Source organism: Phytophthora infestans, genomic scaffold, assembly GCF_000142945.1.
Source record: "Phytophthora infestans T30-4 supercont1.8 genomic scaffold, whole genome shotgun sequence".
NCBI classification, from domain to species: domain Eukaryota; phylum Oomycota; class Peronosporomycetes; order Peronosporales; family Peronosporaceae; genus Phytophthora; species Phytophthora infestans.
Window position 1 is genome coordinate 2,953,011 of NW_003303751.1, and position 18,739 is coordinate 2,971,749.

Genomic DNA, 18,739 nt, shown 5'->3' on the forward strand with positions numbered 1-18,739 from the left:
CATACAGTCCATTTCCATATCTCGACCAGCCTTATGAGCCTCGCACGGCGAATATGCAAGAGGATTACCCGCAGTTGTTCCGAGAACACTACGGACCTACACCGAGAAGTCTAGAAGCGGCCACGACAGTTTCTGGGGTGCTATTTTACTTCATGCAGCCTCGCTTGTGGGAAGACATCGCGGAGGCAAGCAACGAATACTTTGATGAAAAGATCGACGAACGGGTTGAAGGACAGTACACGAAGCAGGAACAAAGAGAAAAGAAGATTCCTGGATTCAAGAAGAGCACGCGCGATGCGATCAAGGCTGTATTACTCTCCACGCCACCTATCACTGCTCGAGAGCTGTGCGTATTTGTTGGGCTTCTATTTGCTCGAACAATTGCTCCCAACAAGGAAAAGCTGGAGAATCACTGGAAGACGACAGACGAAGGAGGAATTCCTCGTGGACGCTTCGGGATTTTCATGTCGCGGGATCGCTTCATGCACATCTCTCGAAATCTCCACTTCAGCAGCAACAACGACCCCCGCGCCGCAACAGATCGTGCCTGGAAGCTGCGTCCTGTGATCGACGCGCTCCAACAACAGTTTAAAGCGGGTTACATACCGCCTCCAGTGATGGCATTTGATGAGGCAATGTTGCCTTCAAGATCAACGTTCAACCGGTGAGAGTCTACATGAAGGACAAGCCCCATAAATGGGGGACCAAGCTCTTCATGTTGTGCTGCTCTGCGTCAGCATACTGTCTCAGGTGAGTTGAGAGCGTGCCTCACGGCACGCTCCGTTTTTTGTTGTTGTAAAGTTCTCTTAAGCTGTAGGATACAAGTATGTAACAACATAAATGTGTATGATACAGGTTTGAAGTCTACTGTGGTAAGTGGCAAACGGACAGGTCATCCTCTTCGAAGGACACCAACTGTGGACCAGCTGCCGTTATTCGCAACCTGAGGCAAGTTTTTGGAGCAAGAGGAACCATCGAAAAACGTCTAGTGGTCACTGACCGATTTTACACGTCACCGACACTCTCCATGCAGCTCCTAGCAATGGGGTTCTACAGTATAGGCACAGTGATGACCAACCCGCGGTGGGTTTTGCAAAGAGATTATCGTGAAGAAGAAGAAGCGGCCTGCTGATGTACACCGCGGTACCTACGCTGTTGCCGAGTCACATTAGTGCCGAGTATGAAAGCAGTGTGTTGGTGGGACAACCGTCCTGTGCATTTGCTGTGTGCGGGTGGAAGTACTGAGCAAGATCGCGTAGTTCGCCGAGCGAAGTCTGGCGAGCAAGTCGAGGTGGCATGTCCAAGAGTGCTGAAACATTACCGAACTTTCATGGGCGGAGTTGATGTACACGATCAACTTCGCCTCCAAAGGTGAGTACATTTCTGCTGTATGTACAAGATAGTGTTGATGCTAACCCTGTATAATTCATGTTGTATAAGGTACTCTCTTCATTGGCTCTAAAGTATAAGATTTACTACAAGTCGCTTTTTCTGGGCTTCATCGACCTGGCAACAGTCAATGCTTTTATTGTGTACAATCGACGGCGTGCTATTGATGGAAAACCCAAGCTCAGCCATGTCAAGTTCCTGAAGCAACTACATTTGGAGCTGACGCAGTTGCAGGAGACGGATTGGGATGCTCTCCGCGCGGTGGAGCGTACCCGAAGAAGTCACGCGCTCCGCCAATGCAGCGAACCCACGTACCGGTGCAGGTGGATGAGTGGAGGGATGGAAACAACGGGAAAGGTCGAAAGCGACGTCAACGAGCATGCAAAGTATGCTCGGTGCTTAAGGGCTCCGACGAGTCGCGAGGGGGCGAGACTACATTCTACTGTAGCACCTGCAAGCTACACACAAGCTCAAAGCAGCCACTGGCGTCGCGTGTGTACCTGTGCAACAAGGTCAAGCATGCAAACAACAGTGAGTCCGTTTCGTGCTTCGAGATTTGGCACAAGCATTGGCGTAACGGCAGCCTGTTGCCGCCGTCACAGAGAAAGCGAAAGATCCGCGCGCGCAGGCCAGCCGCCGGTAGTGTCGAAGAAGCAAAGTCTGCGAGTGGTGACAGCGGGGATGATGACACCAGTAGGCCGTCAAAGAGACGTCACAACGACGCTGCGACACCTTAAGCAGATGATTTTGCAATCTTATATGTCTTGATAAAAGTATGAAATCTGTATCTCCCTTTTTACCTGAACTTGAAGTCTATATTTAGGAGAAAAGTGCGCTGGGCTGTGAGCAGTTTTTGTACGTTCCTAGACACGATATCTTGGTATAGTGTATTTCAAAGTCAAATATTCTTGTAGGATACACGATATCAAATTTTCACCATCCTAGGTGTTGGGGTTCAATGCGTTTAACCATCCTACAGGATTAATTTTATACCAGTCTAACTATTAAAACCCTTCCCCGACATACACGTTAACGTCGAAAGGGTTTCGGTAAATGGGTGCACTGGAAAACCTTCGCGTTCAAGGGGTTAAACATCTACTGCAGCAACCTGTCTGTCCGTCACACTAAATTGTCGTGCCTGTCACGCTTTTCCGGACAAATCATTGGATAAAATAATTTAAATATTCCTACTGGCTGCCGAGCGCAGCGAAGGTGGCCCCGATTGGCCTCAAAGCTGCCGAGCGCAGCGAGGCGGCCCAAATCGGCACCTTTTGCAACCCTGCGGGCCTTTGGGCCCGCCTGAGCCAAATCTACCAACCTACCGTGCGAGTAGTGAAGCGAGCCCGTGGCGAGCGGAACGGAGGCAAAATACAAGGAACGACATTCATTCTTTCCCGCCGCGTAGCGGCGGCACTCGGCTAGTTGCATGCAATAACACCAATAATTTTTGCACCCGTGGTGCTCCAAGCACTTAAAATTATTTTTATTGCTGTTTTGCCAGTCTCAATAAAAATAACATTTTCGGAACCTCTGGCTACTGCCACACACGGAGCGATCCGCATGGGTCACCTTAAAAGCGGCTTCACGTCAGATATGACGCTGTACAAGAACCTGACGGAGCTCCGTCGCCAGTTCGACCCAGAAGGAAGCAACAAACTCTTCGGGTGGAGAAAGACCGACCCAGTCACGGGCAAACCAGGCGCTTACGAGTGGGTGACGCTCAATGACTTCCTACCGGTTGTAGAGGCCGCAGCGTCGGGTATGAGTCACATGCTCGAGCTGCAACGAGGCGCCATCGTCGGAGTCTTTGCTACGAACTGCTATCAATGGTCCGTTGTCGAGCACAGTGCAAGTCGTATGGCCTACACATTGGTGCCGCTGTACGACACACTGGGGGCTACTGCCATCCCGTTCATTCTAAACCACACAGAGATGAGTATCGTCTTCTGTGGTAAGGAACATTTCAAAGTCCTCATGGGAGTAGTACACGAATGTCCCAGTGTCAAGACGGTAGTGCAGTTCGAGGATGAAATTGATGAAGAAGAAACGATCTTAGCGGAACAACACAAGGTGAAGCTCATGACGTTGAGTCAGTTGATCGAGGACGGCAAGACCGACGTCGTGTCTGCGGATCCCCCGCTTCCGATTGACTTGGCCACGATCTGCTACATGTCGGGCACTACTGGGGACCCCAAGGGGGTGATGCTCACTCATGCCAACATGATGGCGGCAGCAGCTTGTTCTCTGGAGTTCACTCTCCTACTCCCGACTGATATTCACCTGTCCTACTTGCCATTGGCTCATTGCTTTGAGCGAGTGATCCAGACGACGTGTATCTACAGCAGAGCGGCTGTCGGGTACTACTCCGGCGATGTCAAGCTGCTAATGGACGACCTCGGAGAGCTGAAACCCACCGTGTTCCCCTCAGTCCCGCGTCTATTGAATCGGATCCATGACAAAGTCACACAAGGAGCTGCAGCAGCTGGAGGCCTTAAGAAATGGCTGTTCGACACAGCCTACGCCTCGAAGAAGTATTACCTCAAAGATGGCTACAAGACGCATTGGTTCTGGGACTTTTTAGTCTTCAGTAAAGCCCAAAAGGCGCTGGGTGGACATGTTCGTCGTATGATGAACGGCTCTGCACCTCTGTCGAAGGACGTGAAGGAGTTCTGTCAGATTGTATTCGGTTCAACGATGCTGGAAGGTCATGGACTGACGGAGACTGGAGCTGTGATATCATGTTCAACCGATGAGATCCCTCCTGGAGACCACATTGGGATCCCGCTAGGCAACGTGCAGATATGCCTCGAAGACTTACCGGAGATGAACTATACCAGTAGAGATAAGCCCTGTCCTCGGGGTGAAATCCTGATGAAAGGCGACAATCTCTTCGTGGGGTACTACAAGCAGCCAGACGTCACGAAGGAGGTGATAGACGAGGACGGCTGGCTGCATACGGGCGACATTGGCTGCTGGAATCCGGACGGTACGTTGCGTATCATTGACCGCAAGAAGAACATCTTCAAGCTCTCGCAAGGCGAGTATGTGGCCCCAGAGAAGATCGAGGGAATCTACATCAAGAGTCCTCTCATTGCACAGGCTTTCGTACATGGTGACTCGATGAAGAGCTACCTCGTCGGCATTATCGTTCCTGATGCTGAGATCGTGGCCAAATGGGCGATAGGTAAAGGTCTTCAGGCTTCCTTTGAGATGCTTTGTAGCGCCGAGTCTCCAGCTGGAGCCGAGTTGAAGACCGACATCGCTCACGAGATGGAGCGGCTAGCAACTGAGTACAAACTATTCGGCTTCGAAAAAGTGAAGAAATTTTACATTCACGTGGAGCAGTTCATCCCCAAGAACGACTTTGCCACACCGACATTCAAACTCAAGCGCCCAGTTATCGTCAAGCGCTTTGGTTCCGAGCTTGAGGGCATGTATAATGAGTAAGCAGGAATTGGAACGGTATAGATGATAAAGGGTGATGCTGTCCTGTAGCTACAATACTAGCTAAAGTTTCATTGTGAGTACTGTATTTGAAAAGAGAAAAACTAATGAGGCAAATCTCTGCCACGATGGAATCCTAGCATTCAACACTGAAGAGGCTGCTGTAGTGATGCTCTCATCGTAACACGGGTTGACTCTATTAGAATGGTCGTTTCTCTCACCAGATGATAATAGCGTCCACTAAACGAGGTTTTGCAACACCCCAATCTACAAGCCGGCAGATGAACTTCACTACGAATTTCTCGCGATGATTCCGCGTCCTCTCAAGCCAGAGTCGAGGGCTCGAAGTCCGTCGGCGTTAGAAATGGCAAGCGGAATGACCGGTGTAGGCGAGAACTACATGGACTTATATTCGCCCACGACGCCGACGACTCAGTCCATGAAGTTGAGACTTCGCAAGCAGCTGTCGACCGCTTCCTCCTCCGTGGCGAACGACGAAATTCGAGGCCGCAAAACCGTAACGCGAGTCAAGAAAACCGGTCGTCGACCTGAAGAAAGAGGTAAATTCGAATGCAGTTTTAGAGGACGTCGGTGTTCCAATCCTTGCACTAACGGATCGTCCAGCATTCCGTAGACACATTGGCTGTGCAGCTCGAGCTGCTGCGGGGGTTCTGCTGGCTGGGGTTCTTCAGACGGGGTCTTCAGCATCTTCTACAGGCTCCGAGTTTCTACCCTCGTTCTACTATTTAGAGGGCTTAGCGTATGCTGCCATTATGGTGATTTACGCGTCTGCACCGACAGTTGGTGGCGTGGTACAGCAGATCTGGCAGATCGACTTGGGCGTGGGGATAGCGTTGCTGTACAACTTCGGAGTGTTCTTAGTCATCCCCATCACACAGGGAAATCTCATCTCGGTACCGGAGAATCTGAACGATACGCCGTACTTTGTGAGTCTGCATGATTGGGGATTGGTGTCTCCTTTCATGCTCACCTTCACTTTCGTGATCTTCTTGCTACCGATCGTACGTCAACCCCTGAAGAGTATTTCAGTGCAAAGACTGAATCGTTTTGTTTTCTCTGGATCTTTAGCAACACAACGTGAAGAAGTTCGCGGTGATGTCTAATGCTTTCTTCAGTACGTTCGAGTCAACACCATCTCTAACCGTTCTTGTTTTAACGCTAAACGCTGTTTATTTCTTGATTAGTGCTGAAGTTTATCAACCCCATGAATCCGAGAGCTGGTGGCACAGCTTTGAAGGACCTCAACAACAGCGATTACGTCACTAAGGGCCTTTTGAAAAACCTAGCAGTGTACAGTATCATCGATGTTGCTGGCACGTTGATCTGCCTGATGACAGTGCTGTACCCACTCCGCTCTTGTAAGTTCTAATACCAATAATGGTTTATTAACATCCGAACTCTAACCATTTCCTTAACTGTTAGTGCGACCAAGAAACTGATGCGGCACATGGGTCATGCTCCAACTGACATTCGCAAGATCCTCAACTTGATCATGGACTCATACTGTTTCCGAGTCAAAGACATCAAGAAAATGGATTTCTTCCGCTTACGACTCGACCGACTGCTTTACGCAGCACAACACAGATTGTCGGAGATGGAGGAGCTTCTGGATGATTGCTGGTGGGAAGAGATCCTGGGTGTGGGGTTGTGCCTCACGTTTAATAAAAATGTGGCCAAGCAGTTTGTCAAGCTTTACGCTCGGCTTCTGAAAGACTTACGAGCGATGAAATTCGCTATCGAGGCTGAGAATGGACACTGGACACACGTGGTTTTAATGAAGAGAATGCAGCAGAGTCTTCACATTATGCAAGTTGAAGCCAACGATTTATTACAGGAGATCGCCGAACGAGTACTCGAAGCCTCGACAGAGATGCCCACACCGAAATTCACCCACTTGGAACAAACCGTGTGTCGTTTTATGAAGAAATACACTAAACTATACGGTGCGATGCTGTCGGCTGAGGTGCACACTACTGGGGATGTGGGGAAGACCATGTCGCTCAACGTATTTATCTACTCGTTCCACTCGTTCGTCCACACTTTATTTGAGTTTGAAGAGCGCTTAAGTCTCAAGAATTTCTCCTGTCGATATCGTATCGCAAAGTTCTTTAAGATGGTGTGGTGCAGTATCTACCAAGGCACTATGTACATGAAGAGAATGATCATGTTTGCCGTGCGTACGACGCTGGCGGGATCGCGTACTGCATCTCCACGTTCGTGTTTGCCTTCAGCGCGACAGGCCCGACAGCGATCGCTATGGTGGCGCAATTCCACGTTGGTGGTACGTATGGGAACATGAGGAATCGAATGACTGGACTGGTGGCAGGCACCGTTGTGCCCTCTATTCTCCACTTCTTCGTGTGCAAGATCTCCGACGTGGTCTTCTACAACGCACTTAATAACGCCGTCTTGTTCATCTGGATTGTGGGCTCCATGTACGTCTGCTACAGCTCGTCGTACCTACGCATGGCTGGGATGGTATCGGCATACATGTCCGCTTCCGTATTGCTCGATCATAGTTGTAGAAAGACGACAAAAGCTCTCTCGTACTCAAGTTTGACAGAGAATTCTGTGGCCATTCTTACCTTGATGGTCGTGGAAGTATGTCTACAGCCACAGAGTGCACGAGGGCTACTACGCGCCAACATCCAGCAGGTTCTGGGGACGTATAACAAGGTCTTTCGTCGAGTATTTGCACACCATATCACCAGCACAGACGCCACAGCACCGAGTGTGGACGAGATAGGCTCAATGAATCCAGCCACAGCAAAACTGAGTCAAGAGGGGACGAGAGCTCTACACAAGGAGCTCTCCATCATATTGCCAGCAATTCTCAAGCAGCAGAAGCAGCTCGTTCAAGACGCTACTGCTGAGCCCAGCTTGTGGAAGGCCACGTTCTCGAACGAGCAGTACACTCAAGTGCCAGCTGTGTGCTGGACGCTGCTCGATCGGCTACGACTACTTTCTGATCTCGTGGAATGGAGGGAACGGTCGAATAAAGACTGTGTCCATAAAGGTTACCGTCTAAAGCGCAGGAACGCTGGGAGTCTCAACGAAGAGTGCACTGCTGCGTTCAACGAGCAGGAGGAAGAGCGAGCTCAACATCCTGAAACAGTGTATTTTACTGCTATGGCCCCGACAACTGGAGATCTGATCCCTGAAGCGCCACTACCGCCTCTTCCCTCGAATGCTACGCCTGCTGTGGCTAAAGCGAGGTGGGATTGCAGTCGGTATGGCTATGAGTCGGCGGTGGACGAGTCGTCAGACGCCCTCGTGACGCTGTTTAGCAAGGAATTCACGTACAAAACAGCAGATGACTACGCAATTTATCTCCAAATGAAGGAGGCATTCCGCATCGCTGACAAAGACCACAGTGGGACTGTGGACCAGGCATTCCGATAATACAATTGCAATCATATTGAAGGTCCATGCCAAAATAAGCTATTGCTACAAAAACTACAGCTTAAGAAATAAATAATTGACATCAATAGTAGTGTATTGGAAAATTAACTACTTAGATGTACAGCACTGCACATTACTTTGCGTTCACGATAGCTGCTACAGTGTTTGCGTCCCAGAAACGCCGATTCATCTTCAGGAACAACACGGTTTCAAGGTGAATAGGCAGCATACGCTGGCGATGGTGGAAAAGAGTATGTTTCGCCACACTAAAAAGACGCTCCACGGTGTTTGACGTCGGCGGGATGAAAAGCACACCATCAAATATCTTCTTTGCACCGCGCCGCTTTTTTCTAGTCGCCAAGACTCTGTCGGCAAAGCCCTGTGGGCGTCCGTGCCTGGTGTCCGGTGTCGTAATTGCGGGTACCGTCTCAAATGGCTGCAACATCAGCTCCTGGTCGTTCGTCAGCTCGTCCACGGCGCCTGACAGGGCTACAACGCACGCTCGCTCGAAGTCCACGTATTTGCGTCGGCAGCAAGATACTTTTTCACAACGGAATGCTTCTCGATGAGCGCATCAAAGATATCGCGCACATCGAGAAGCGTTACGTTGTCGTCTTGAAGCTTCATGGTGGCCGACTGGAAGTCGCCAAGCTGGCAGTAAAAAAGTAGCTGCAGACGTGCTTGGTCGTGAAGGTGTTGGCGAGAGCCATGGTGAGATCAAAAATGATAGACGAGCGCCTCAGGTTCGCGTTTTGAGCGACCGTTGCTAACAGCCATCTGGAGACCGAGCTCCGTATTTACGCAAAACAAAGCAAAGAAAACTAGATTTTACGAAAAAATAAAGTACTTTGTTGTAAATACAAAATAACTAATTGGACAAAGTCATCCAATTTGTAAAAATCAATAATTAAGTGTAAACTATTGTATTGAAGCAGCAATACAATGATTATTTCGGAATGCCTGCTGTGGACGCCTCGGAGCTCGTTGTGTTGCTGGAGAAGCTCATGCCGTATTCTGGGGGTCAGGGAGATGTACACATGGAGCAGTACGTCGACGAGTTCATGCGACTCGTGGATAAGAACCACGACGGCCAGATCACCTTTGCTGAGTTCATGCAGGCGTTGAACGATGGCTTCCGGCTTGAGCTCGAGATCTATGAGAACACGACGCAGATGATCCCTAGCAACGCAGATCATCAGATGAATAAGGAGCCTCCGGTTCAGCAACAAGAGTGTCCTGCCTCGATGGATGTCTCGGACGACAGCTCGGCCGTTGATTTGCTGGAGTCAAGCATTGCTACGAGTGACGCACTCATGACGCTTCCTAATTCGGCCGTTAGAGTTCTTATGCCTCGATCAACGATGTTCTTCACCCCGCCGTCTTCCTCGTCAGGTCAAGACTCGTATGTGCTCAGTAGTGGCGACGGAAGAGTGCCAAAGATTCCTGAGACCGGGTTTACTACTACCAGACGGCATCGCTGGTGGACACAGACTCGCACTGAAAGCACCGATGTTGCGCTTCTAAACGTGGAGTCCTTTTCTTTAAACGAAGCAGCAGCGACGTTGAAGCAGAGCTATGGCGAACTCTTGCTGCGGTCGCTGGACGACGAGGACCAACACGTCACAATGGAAGACTTCATCATCATGAGCTGCCTCATTAACGCTTGTGAAGACATCGCTCTAAACTTGACACGGCTCAACACACTCGCAGCTTCGTAGCAAAACAAAAAAATAAATGGATTGTACTTTAAAACTATCGACAGGGATGGCAGCCTTCGCCTTCGGCATCCTCTTCCTGTCGCAACCTAACTGTCTCTGCCGTTGACTTAGGCATGCGCCTCTTCCTCCTCTTCCTCCTCGCCGAACTTGCCACGCTTAGCCATGTAGTCGTGGAACGCCATCGAACTCAACAGCAACACCACCACCGCTGCCTGGCCGTAGATACGGGTGTGCATCACTCGTTGCGAGGCCGAGATGCCCTTGTTCAAGTGCTGGTAGCTGTAGATGCCGCCGACGAGCGGCACACCGACCGAGGCAAGCGCACGGTACGGGTGATCGTACAGGAAGTTGGCTCCGCGTTGCCAGAGCTTGAGCTTGGACACCTCTTTCTCTTCTTCGACATACGTGCCATCCATAGTGGCCATGTAAATATCGGGGTTGTGCGCTCCATGCACTAGTCGATTCTCGGCTTCAACTGTGAACGAAGCCAGGAACGACATGACCACCAACGCGGTCTTGCCACTTGTGTTCAAACGGTTGCGAAACGCCGGCCAATACTTGTTGGCAGAGAGGACACCTGCCCCCACGACCGAGGCAGTCATTGCGCCGGTCTTGACGCCACTAGTGTACGCGTGCCACGCAATGGCATCGCGACGCTTGTTCGGGTTCGCGGACTCCCACGACGCGTTGTGTTCGACGGAGCTCATGGCGTTTTTGAAGCTTGACACTTATGATGGGATGTAACTTGGTCTCGACGTGGAGATTTGGAGAATGAACTTACCCCTGAGGTTTCGACGGTGCTTGTAGTGAGTGGGTCGGACAGCTCTTCAGGGTCTCACTGAGACTCTCAGTGGGCGCGTGATCATTTTGTTGGGGTGAACGCCCCTACACCTAGTCAAAAGACTTCATGGTAACAGATGACTTCTAAGAAGACATTTCTCTTCAAGTACGTCAGCAGATGGACATAAAGTGGACGAAATCGTAAACGAAACGATCACGCGGGTTTATCTCGGATCTGTCAAAGATTGACCAGATTGGTGAAGGGTGTGAAGGGTACAGACTTCCCTCATTCATCAACTTACCTCTCTAAGAAGGACAAGAGCGAAGGCAAAAGTTGTCCAGGACCTCTTTGTTAATATCAGCGACTAGCAACGTCCGCTACAAATTCTTCTTCCACGCCAACGCGGACGCATCTCCAAGCGCGCGAGGGTTGTACAGCTTGCGACCTGTGAAGAAGATGCCAGCTACTGCGAAAATGGCGCCAACGCCCAGGAAGAACCCTCCCAGAATGTAGTTAGTACTGCCGAACCAGCCCACCTCTTCCAGTACCAACGCCTTGGCACCGCCGAACGACCGTACGAAGAAATTGGATTGCACGGCAAAGGTGAGCGTTGTACCGGCTGGAAGATCGTGCTCGATGCGGCCGTAGGGCTTGCGGAACGGATGCATGGCGGCGCCCTCGACCCACACGCGCCAGAACTCATTCTCCAGACCGACGCCTACACCGTAGTACGAGTCTTGCGCATCGTGCACCCAAGCGGTGCTGTTCGTGTAGTCGGAAGTGATATGTGGAGCTGTTGAGCCTGTGGGCGGAGGGATGATGCGGCTCATGTTCGGGTTGAGCCACACAGGCAGGTAGGTGTCCGTGGAGACATCCCAGGTCGGATTCTTGTTGTTGTGTGCAGCGTAGTTACGTGCTATTCCCCTGGACGTCATATCCGTGCGCGTAAGATTCTTTCCCGACGGCAAAATACCCTCGTGCAGCCAGAAAATGTCATTGAACAGAGTATTGGCCACGATACCGCACGGGAAAAACTCGCGATACCTGGCAGCTGACTCGGGCTCACAGACGCCTACCGTGCAGAGCTCGGAAGTGATAGACTTCATGGGATGACACTCGAGTGTGGAGGTGGCTGTTTCTGGTCGCCATTCGTCCGTGAACTGTGTACGGATGACGGACGACACGAAGCGGCGGTGGTTCTGGTAGTACCCGTCTAGCTCATAGAAGATTCGTGCAGGACTCTTGATGTCGTTCGGAAGCTTCAGATGCACGTAGCAGGTATGGGCGGCGTGGAATGAATTGGAATCATTCGATGAATCAAGGCGGCAATTGGAAAGATGCGTGACGTTACCGTCCGGCTGCGTCGCTTGTGCCTCGTCGCCACCGTCGTAAACTACGCGCAGAGTCGTGAGTGTACCCGACGTGTAGACGATCAGAATTCCAAGCCCGATGCATACCGCCGCTAGAGCGAAGCAGATTCCGATCGACCACCCGAGCGTCAGCACAGGTTCCCACATGTTCCACTGCTGCTGGGTCACGCGCGAGCCGTCGGGCCGGTTTGTGTTCGTATTCGCATTGGATATGGGCTTGGTTTTGCTGGCTTTGCCGCTGCTGGTGCGTCGTCGTCTTGGCTTGGAAGATGTTCGACGTGGCATCTCCACGCCTGGAGGTAATGGCGCCACCAGCGTCTGCACGTCCACATCGCTCGGGCGGACAAGAGGCTTGGCTGTCATCTTGTTCCAGAGCGTTCTCCCAACTGATGCCATCTTGAGCCATGACCCGAAAAATGCGATGACATTGTGAAACTCCTCGTCGATTATCCAAATTTACAAGACGAAGCAAAAGGTCGCCGCGTACAATAAAAAATCACTTTATTTTGGTCAACTTTTGGGTAGTCGAGCCTGCAAAATGGAAAATCTTTTCGAAATGGAGACAAAGTGAGACTTACAAAAAAGCCTCTGCCATCGAGGGGTGAGTATGATCCGTCTCGAGCTGTCATCTACAATATCCTGAATTCGCTTTAGTCCTCATTATCCTCGACTGTGAACTTGCCGCGCTTCGCCATGTAGTCGTGGAAGGCCATAGAGCTCAACAGCATAACGACTACAGCCGCTTGGCCGTAGATACGCGTGTGCATGATCTGCTGCGAAGTGGAGATGCCCTTGTTCAGGTGCTGGTAGCTATAGATTCCGCCTACCAGCGGCACACCAACGGTGATCAGAGCGCGATACGGGTGGTCATACAGGAAGTTGGCACTCTTCTGCCAGAATTTGAGCTGCGACACTTTCTCTTCCTTTTCCACGTACGTGCCGTCCATTGTGGCAAGGTACATTTCTGGGTTGCGTGCTCCGTGCATCAAACGGGTCTCAGCCTCAAGTGTGAAGGCTGCGAGGAAGGGCGACACCACCAGTGCGGTCTTGCCACTCACGTTCAGGCGGTTGCGGAAAGCCGGCCAGTGTTTGTTTGCAGAGTACACCGCTCCCGCGGCTAATACGGCGGCGACAGCGCCTGCCTTGAGACCGCTAGTGTATGCGTCCCAGGAGATGGCATCACGCGCCTGATTGGGGTTCTCGGTCTTCCATGACGAGCGCTCCGAGCTGGCTTCGATCGTGCTCATGGTTTGTGGGTATTGGTGGTTTATATGCGCAGATGCCGCTTGAGCTCTAAAAAGAGACTTGGATTATGGTAATAAGTGTCTGTGGCTCAGAATGGACTGAAGCACACGAAGACGACGGTGACGATATTTCATCAACGCACGCTGATTGGCTCGATCGCCGCGTTTCTCTTGGGACGAGTTCGCCATGAGAAAAAGGTAATTAGCATTGGAGCCAAATTTGAAGAAATGGGCATGACGTATTTGCCAAAATAGGATCGAATCGGCCCGACACAAGAACGGAGCGTTGCAATGGTACGTGACTGCACTGAAAAGGGCCAACTTTGTCAGTACTTAACTAAAGGAGCTCGTACGCACTTGTCCAGATCCTGCAGCAGTGAGAATATCTCGTCTCCGCTCATGTACCGGATGAGCTAAATACTTGTACTGGGTACATCAGCAATTTCTGTGTAGATACATGGATTAATAACCCAATTTTGCTTGACCGATGCGCATAAGCTGATGATGCCGCTTGACCGACATGTACCGCCATGAATCAACTTTTAGCTCTATTTTGGTACGGATTAGTGACAATTCGCTACATTATAACTCGTGTGACGGCTGTGAATCAACCCTCGCAGCCTCCTCCTTGGTTAGCTGGCACACCTGTCCTATTAATAACTTACTCCCTCCGCCGGATATTAGCAATTGATTGTATTTTTTTAGGCCTCCAATTATCAAAGTCCGATGAATGTTGTTGTCGCGGCTGTACTGGTGCACGAACACAAATTAATTGTCATGACAGCTTCAACTTTCTTTTCACTAATTGAGCAAAACATGTATTACATGACTTTGATTGCTCGAACAGCTTGCATACACTTGGCATCGCATCACCAGCACGCCCGATTTGGTGGTGCTGTTACATTCTATCTATTTTACAAACGCCAATAAAATACGTTTTATTTTCGGTGCGTGCAGTCCATTTTGCGGATGTCGATTTCGACGTTATTTTTTTCATACGGCAATTACCTATTCCGGTGCACGGATATGTGTCCCCTCTCGACACGGTGCACAAATTTTGAGCAGGATGAAAACTGTAGGGTGAAGACTTCTCCAAGACTTCTTAATAGGTTGATTAATGAAAACTATAGGGTGAAGACTTCTCCAAGACTTCTTAACCCTTTAAGCCCGGTGTTCTGTATTATACAGAATATGGAATATGACAGTGGGAAGTATGCTGCAAGCTTATATACGCAATTGGCGACAGCGATTCTGCGCATATAGGAGTTTGTATTTGTGGGGATGGGGCAGACCGGGAGATAGACGGGTATTATTCCTCTGCAATAGAAAAGGCAATATAAAATGCCCAGAGGTTTCAAAATTCTAACTTCGTCCCGTCATCTTCTCGCCCACGCATTTCGTCCATAGGTTTTAAAATTCTAACTTCATCCCATCTTCTCGCCCACCATTTCGTGAAATCGTCCAGAAATGACGGAGTGGATTGACCCAAAGGAGTTCAAGCGTTTATGGGCCTCTCTGATCAAGGCTGGATGGAGGGCACGACCGCCGACAGGCCTGGACTCGAAGCACACCTATGTAAAACCAGGCGTGAAAGGTCGGCTTCGTAAGGACAAGGCAGGAGTGGAGTACTTTGTTGGTGCGTGTTGCCCGCCATAAACATGACTTGCTTTTTTCTAACGCTGAATGTACTAGGCACAAAAGCGTTGTGGGGTTTTGCTATGCGAGAAGGGTTGATACCTCCTCTTACCCCCTCTTTTCGGGGCCCAATAACTGCCGGACGGCCTCCAATGGGAAAGCAGGCCGCGTATGCAGCTGCAAGGAAACGAATGCCCTCGCGAACCCTCTTGTCTGGTGCAGTGGAAGATGACACGGTGGCGGCGGGTACAGATCAAGGGGGCGACGTGGAGAAACCTGCTACGGCGGATACAGAACAAGGGGACGCCGAGGAGGAGACTGTGCCGGCGGATACAGAACAAGGGGGCGCCGAGGAGGAGACTGTGGCGGCGGATACCGAGCAAGTTGATGCCATGCAGCTAACTGCGCCGGCAGATACGGAACCGACTGCGGCGGCAGATACAGAGCACGGTGATGACGTCGAAGGTAGTGTGACGGCTCCTACAGAACAAGGATGTGGCGAGGTTGCGACCAGTTGGACCGGTCTGGATGTGTTCGATTCCCCACACTTTATCGACGCGATGAGATCTGAAAGATTGTTTGGGCCTGTTGATGCGGACGATGTGAGCATAGCTGACCATAGCCTGGCACCTCAAGAAGACGTTGAGTCTGTTAGAGATCCTGTCGATGCTCCTGGGGACCTATCCGAATTATACGAAAGCGAGGTGGAATCAGATGACGAGTTTGAAGACGACAGCAGCGAATTTGCACAAGATGATATTGCTATGCGCACGATGGCTGCTTCTGGTGGGGAGATCTATGATCAAAACCATTGTGGTAAGATAGTATCATACAGAGTACTTTCAGCTGCCTCTTTTTATGCTGTGCCTGGTAGTTTTTCTAACATGTTTGTAATTCTGTATAATCCGGAGTACAGGCGACCTACAGCTTGATGAAGCAACCGACTTATACAACGGAACATGGGGGCCCACCAGGTCTGCCGCAGCCTTCGCCAGTTCGCCGTTGGGTATATTTTTCTACTTTCTCCCTAAGAAGTTGTGGTTTCACATTGCGAAGGAGTCCGAGGCGTATCGTATCGAGTGTATATTAAGTGTCGCTGCCGCCCAGCGTGCTAAGCAGCTCGAGGCTAGTGCAAAGGACCCCAAGAAGACAGTACAACCAGTAGAAGCATTGGTGGAGAAGCTGACGAAGACAAGATCGATAAAGGCTCACGAAATTTTGCACGTGGTGGGTCTGCTGATAGCGCGGTCGTTGTGCAGTCAAACGGATGGCCTCGACAAGCACTGGCGGACACAGGAGGATGGAGCGATACCCGAGGAACGTTCAACAGATACATGTCTCGGGATCGTTTTAGTACCATCATGAGATACCTTCACTTTCAGAGCTCAGCCGCGGGCGCTGCTACGATTGACAAGGCTTGGAAGGTGCGACCTGTATTGCAGACACTGGAGAAGACGTTTCGCCGAGGGTATCGACTTGGAGCGCGCATTAGCTTCGACGAGGGGACCATTCCTAACCGAAGTAAGTTCAATCCGGTGCGCGTCTACAACAAGGACAAACCGCATAAGTACGGGACGAAGGTGTACATTACCTGCTGTGCGGAATCCGGGTATTGTTCTTGGTTCGTATTCTCTTTTTACTCTGTACGATACAGCATAAGCTACGCTGATTAGCTTGTTCCGGATGGTACAGAATGGCATGTTCTGTCGGATACGGAGTTAGCTGACTACTATTGTGCTTGGTGTTCTGTATGGCTCAGCATTGAAGTGTACATGCGTGCCTCGGACGAGTCGAAGAACGCGCAGACTCCTGCAGAGCGAAAAGTAGCCAAGTATAAAGCGAAGGGAGTCGCGCAGAAAGCTGTCATTCGCAACGTCTCCTTAGCTCTGGATGGGCAGCACGGAAAACGTCTTATAATTGCGGATAACTTCTACTCATCGTGCGCACTCGCGATCGCGCTGATGGAGAAAGGGTATTACTACGTCGGGACACACCGAAGCGACCGTCTCGGGTGGCCAGCTGGATTCGCGTTCACACAGAAAAAGCGGCCCGTGTCGATGCCCCGAGGAACTTATCGTATTGCCCAGTCGAAGGATCACCCTGACCTGGTTGCTGTGTCCTGGATGGACTCAAAACCTGTGAATCTAATTGCTACCGGCTGTGCAACCACGGCTACCACCGTCACCAGAAAGGAGAAGGGATCCGCGATATCTCAAGTGGTGCCATGTCCTAAGCTACTTGCCGATTATCATAGTAGAATGGGGGGCGTTGACAGGCACGACCAGTTACGTCTCCAGAGGTATTCAATCCAGCGATGCGTTGCCTTCAAGAAGTATTACCGGCAGCTCTTTCTCGGGTTCGTCGACATGGCCATCGTGAACGGCTTCATCGTGCATAAGATAAAAATGCGAAAAGATGGCAAACCAGTACCAAGTCATGCAGAGTACATGCGTCTCTTACATGTCGAGTTATTAGCACTCACCGCGACAAGTTTGGCTAGTAATGAGCAAGCAGAAGACTTGGCCTCGATTACACTGCCTCGACCTGAGTACCAACTACAAGAGCAAGAGAGAAAATACAAGGACAAGCGACGTCAGCACCTATGCAAGGTTTGTTCTGCTATGGCTCCACCAAAAACCAAAGGGTTTGAGAGCCGTTTTTTCTGCGAGGCCTGTGAGGAGCTGCACGATGGATATGCCCCCCTCTGCAACTGCGTGCGCCAAAACGAAGCAGGAAACCGACTCACATGCGATCAAATTTGGCATGACTCTTGGGCAAACGGCACTGCCATACCTGCTCACCTGAGAAAGAATATTCGATTCCGTAAGCGTAAACGCAGCGAAGATGCATGAGAGCATGCCGAGGTTAGTTAGCGAAGTATTAGTTTCTCATGCCGCATTGAAATAAATACCTCCTTCTCCCTGTCAGCAGTTCTATGCGTTCCCACACCAACATTTCAGCCAAGTTCTAGCCTAGTTCTTCTTCACTTCCGTCTAGTCTAGAACTGGCCGAAAAGTTGGTGTGGGAACGCGCCGACGCGCCGATGCGCCGACAAACCTTTAGCGCGACCAGTCATTCTGGCGCCAAAACCGTTTTGCTATCGGATTCCGGGGGATACTGATAATCAAAGTTTTTTTTGACAGATTCGCTGCACATCATTTCTAAGCCAATAAAAACAGAGATATCGTACAGATGGTGGGTACATTGTTGCATTTATGGCAACCAAAACATCTCCTATGTCCCAATTCACAGCGTCTACGACACTGCTCATGCCGAACGGCTTGCAACGGATTAATTTTACCGAGCTAACAGCAATATGTTAATCAAGTCAAACAATTGTTCTGTATAATACAGAATAGAGTTCGGTCTACATGGGTTAATAGGTTGATTACTCTATCCTGAAGCAGTATCTTGCTTCAGCAGCATGCAGTAATACTGCAACAGTATGCATGTGTTGACAAAGGCGCTTGTGAGCGTTGGCAAAATTGTTATAGACTCAGTTGGTCCGCCACCGCAAAACGCACTTCCGACTCTGAAAGTCTCGATCAGACGCAGCATAACGTTTGATAAGGAACTCCACCACTGTACTTGTAGTGCAGCTGCAGCTTGACTTCGAGCATGCTTCGCAGACCGGTCCTAGTGGTGTTGAAGGGTGCCAGTTGCGGGAATGACTTCGTGCCTGTCCAATGCGTCTAGCGCTGGAACGGCGCCACCAGCTCGAAACTGCACCGTCCT

The 18,739-nt window shown here is 50.5% G+C and overlaps 6 protein-coding genes across 6 annotated transcripts; 3 read left to right on the forward strand and 3 right to left on the reverse strand.

The window, feature by feature from the left end:
• Positions 1-2,949: 2,949 nt before the first annotated feature.
• Positions 2,950-4,836, forward strand: PITG_06574 (long-chain-fatty-acid-CoA ligase, putative; the record flags this gene model as incomplete). Its single annotated transcript, XM_002998619.1, has 1 exon — positions 2,950-4,836. The coding sequence occupies one exon, from the start codon at positions 2,950-2,952 to the stop codon at positions 4,834-4,836; it is 1,887 nt and encodes a 628-aa protein (XP_002998665.1).
• A 304-nt stretch (positions 4,837-5,140) lies between these two features.
• Positions 5,141-8,194, forward strand: PITG_06575 (uncharacterized protein; the record flags this gene model as incomplete). Its single annotated transcript, XM_002998620.1, has 8 exons — positions 5,141-5,393; positions 5,458-5,855; positions 5,923-5,968; positions 6,039-6,216; positions 6,277-6,970; positions 7,012-7,587; positions 7,639-8,080; positions 8,142-8,194. 8 exons carry the CDS (start codon positions 5,141-5,143, stop codon positions 8,192-8,194), a joined length of 2,640 nt encoding a protein of 879 aa, XP_002998666.1.
• Positions 8,195-8,688: 494 nt separating this feature from the next.
• On the forward strand, positions 8,689-9,780 carry PITG_06576 (uncharacterized protein; the record flags this gene model as incomplete). The annotated part of the gene is made up of 3 exons (XM_002998621.1): positions 8,689-8,913; positions 9,189-9,658; positions 9,747-9,780. 3 exons carry the CDS (start codon positions 8,689-8,691, stop codon positions 9,778-9,780), a joined length of 729 nt encoding a protein of 242 aa, XP_002998667.1.
• Positions 9,781-9,967: 187 nt separating this feature from the next.
• On the reverse strand, positions 9,968-10,733 carry PITG_06577 (uncharacterized protein; the record flags this gene model as incomplete). The annotated part of the gene is made up of 1 exon (XM_002998622.1): positions 9,968-10,733. The coding sequence occupies one exon, from the start codon at positions 10,679-10,681 to the stop codon at positions 10,082-10,084; it is 600 nt and encodes a 199-aa protein (XP_002998668.1).
• A 399-nt stretch (positions 10,734-11,132) lies between these two features.
• PITG_06578 (protein kinase) lies at positions 11,133-12,521 on the reverse strand (the record flags this gene model as incomplete). Its single annotated transcript, XM_002998623.1, has 1 exon — positions 11,133-12,521. One exon carries the CDS (start codon positions 12,519-12,521, stop codon positions 11,133-11,135), a length of 1,389 nt encoding a protein of 462 aa, XP_002998669.1.
• An 88-nt stretch (positions 12,522-12,609) lies between these two features.
• PITG_06579 (uncharacterized protein) lies at positions 12,610-13,428 on the reverse strand (the record flags this gene model as incomplete). Its single annotated transcript, XM_002998624.1, has 1 exon — positions 12,610-13,428. One exon carries the CDS (start codon positions 13,370-13,372, stop codon positions 12,776-12,778), a length of 597 nt encoding a protein of 198 aa, XP_002998670.1.
• Positions 13,429-18,739: the final 5,311 nt, after the last annotated feature.